Genomic DNA, 2,500 nt, shown 5'->3' with positions numbered 1-2,500 from the left:
GCTGAACCATTTCTAACATCACTTCATCATAGGGCTTAAATAATTTTTACGTCACCTCATAATACAGCTGAACCATTTCCCACGTTACTTTATCATACGGCTGAATCGTTTCTCACATCACTCTACCACGCAGTTATATATACATGCCCCTAATGTCTTATCTTCCCCCGTTGCATTCTCCAAGAAAAAGACTTTCCATCACACCGTCGCCCACTGCCCCCCGAGATAACGAGGCGTCGGTAAATATTGGCCCTCTAAATCCCCTTTCAGTGTCCAGTTATAGGCGTTTCAAATGGTCTTCCCCTCGTTTCCCCTCATGCTTTTAATTCGAAAGGTGTCCTAGTTCTTCTTCAGTGTCCTCTGGCTGCCTAGCTTATTTGTCTGTACAGTGTCGTGTATATAGGTCTAGTTGTATGAGAAGTTAATGTTTTCTGACGAATCCCCTGCAGGCCCTCGTGTATTATTTTCTTAAGCTGTTCATATCCCATATTCAAAAAAAGAAAAAGAAAAAAAAGTGTTGGGATACTTTGCATTTGCTTTGTACTCACGTATTATTTTATGTGTTGTCTATAGGAAGCAAAATTTCCACCATAGTCTTTACCTAAACACCTCCCCCCCCCCCCATTAGACTGCACCACGCTTCATGCAATCAGCATAAAAAAATCTTTCATTTCTCAACGTCGCCGCCGCCCATCGTTAGGTTGCATGTCCTTGTGAAGAGCTGTCCAATAGAGTTAGATTCGCCCTGTCTTCTGTAATACAAAGCATGCTAAACTTCAAACAAAGAATATACGTATCCCTCAGATTTACATTGGTCTGATCTATTTTTGTGTCTGTGGTGAGCACGGTGAAAAACAACAACTTGGTATCGCGTTTATATATATATATATATATATATATATATATATATATATATATATGTATATATATATGTATATATATATACATATATGTATATATATATGTGTGTGTGTGTGTGTGTGTGTGTGTGTGTGTGTGTGTGTGTGTGTGTGTGTGTGTGTAGAAATATATATATATATATATATATATATATATATATATATATATATGTGTGTGTGTGTGTGTGTGTGTGTGTGTGTGTGTGTGTGTTTGTGCGTGTGCACATGTGCTCGTATATACACACATGGTGACATACAGATACACATTAAGGAAAATCCTTTGACTGACCAAATATCTTCAGTTCTAAAAGCAGTTGATAAATGTTGCACAAGAAATGTCGAAGACTATGATACCACCTTTGTTTCTAAATGCAAAACCTCACACAAGTATGACACTCAGTGTATTCCTACCTAAAACAAGCAAAGTGCTAAGGCCACAAATTAAAGACATATCCTTAAGTGTTACATGTCCTTATTTGTAACTTGTTTTTCTTGAAAGCATGACGTGTCTGCATCATTTCTCTTCCGTTTTGCATGATTTTTTTCTTGATTTTTTCATTTTAGCCGGCACAGACTATCCCACATACGTCCAAACGACTGGGGAAGAGTCAGCTGAGGCAAGCAACCAATTAGAAGACATAGTTTCAGAGGCGGATGGCGGCGTCGTCTCCCAAGAAATCCAGAAGACGTCGGCGGCAGCCAGTGAAGCCTTAGTTAATCAGACAAACCCAGAAGATATTACAAGAGACGAAGTATCTGTTGCAGGTAAATTGGCTTGCATCATGCATAATCGTTTATTTGGGTTCATTGTGTCTTATCGGTAGTTTGGAGATAAAAGAAGAGGGGGAAATATGTCTACTTCGGTGTTTCCTCGTTCTTTCCTGAATGTCATGCTTGCACGACACAGTAAAAGCATGTGGGCTATTTTCGTATTATATAATAGAATGTATATGTAATCAAATTGTAATTATAAAAAGTACAATCATAAAATCTAAAACAAAAAATATATATACTTGCTTCGATTTAATCGTTTAACCAATCAAACCAACCTACACAGCTGACTTCAGGCTACAATGGATTCTAAGACAAATCTTTTTCATCTCATTGTTTCAGGACAAGCTGTGATCCACGATGACACTTCAGCTGCGAATGAACTGAGTCCGAAGGAGAGAAAGATGCAGCTGATGGCCCTCGTGACAGCAATCAGCTTGTCGTCTTTTTTCTGATAATTTGCTATGAGGTGAAGCATGGGTTGAGTCAAGGTAATTTGAGCCAGGTAGCCCCACTCCGTCTTAATGAAATTCCTAGTTGGCAACTAGGCAAATATCAATATAAATCACCTTTTTATCTTGGTTTCTTTTTCGTTTATTTTCCTACCATTGTTATTATTAAACCATTTTTTCAAAGAAAATGACGCTAATGACGTCATCACGTTAAGCCAATGAGAGTGCGCTGTCAGGTATAGCTAGATATATATCTATTTATATAATTGCCAATATCAAAACAACAACAACAAAATAAACCTCCTATTTTATTTATGAACGAACTTCCCAGATATTATCAGCCATCAGAATACTCTTAAGAAAAGGTCAATTTAATTT

The 2,500-nt window shown here is 37.6% G+C and overlaps 1 protein-coding gene across 1 annotated transcript in view; it reads left to right on the top strand.

Moving 5' to 3' along the window:
- Window positions 1-2,500, top strand: part of LOC125035471 (hemicentin-2-like) — a 15,990-nt gene that overhangs the window by 12,370 nt on the left and 1,120 nt on the right. The window contains exons 10-11 of the mRNA XM_047627904.1: window positions 1,464-1,664; window positions 2,013-2,139. Coding sequence (XP_047483860.1) covers window positions 1,464-1,664; window positions 2,013-2,125 — 314 coding nt within the window. The 3' untranslated portion in view covers window positions 2,126-2,139. The remainder of the gene's footprint in view (window positions 1-1,463; window positions 1,665-2,012; window positions 2,140-2,500) is intronic.

This window comes from Penaeus chinensis, chromosome 19, assembly GCF_019202785.1.
Source record: "Penaeus chinensis breed Huanghai No. 1 chromosome 19, ASM1920278v2, whole genome shotgun sequence".
Taxonomy (NCBI): domain Eukaryota; kingdom Metazoa; phylum Arthropoda; class Malacostraca; order Decapoda; family Penaeidae; genus Penaeus; species Penaeus chinensis.
This window is presented reverse-complemented; position numbering and strand designations above follow the sequence as displayed.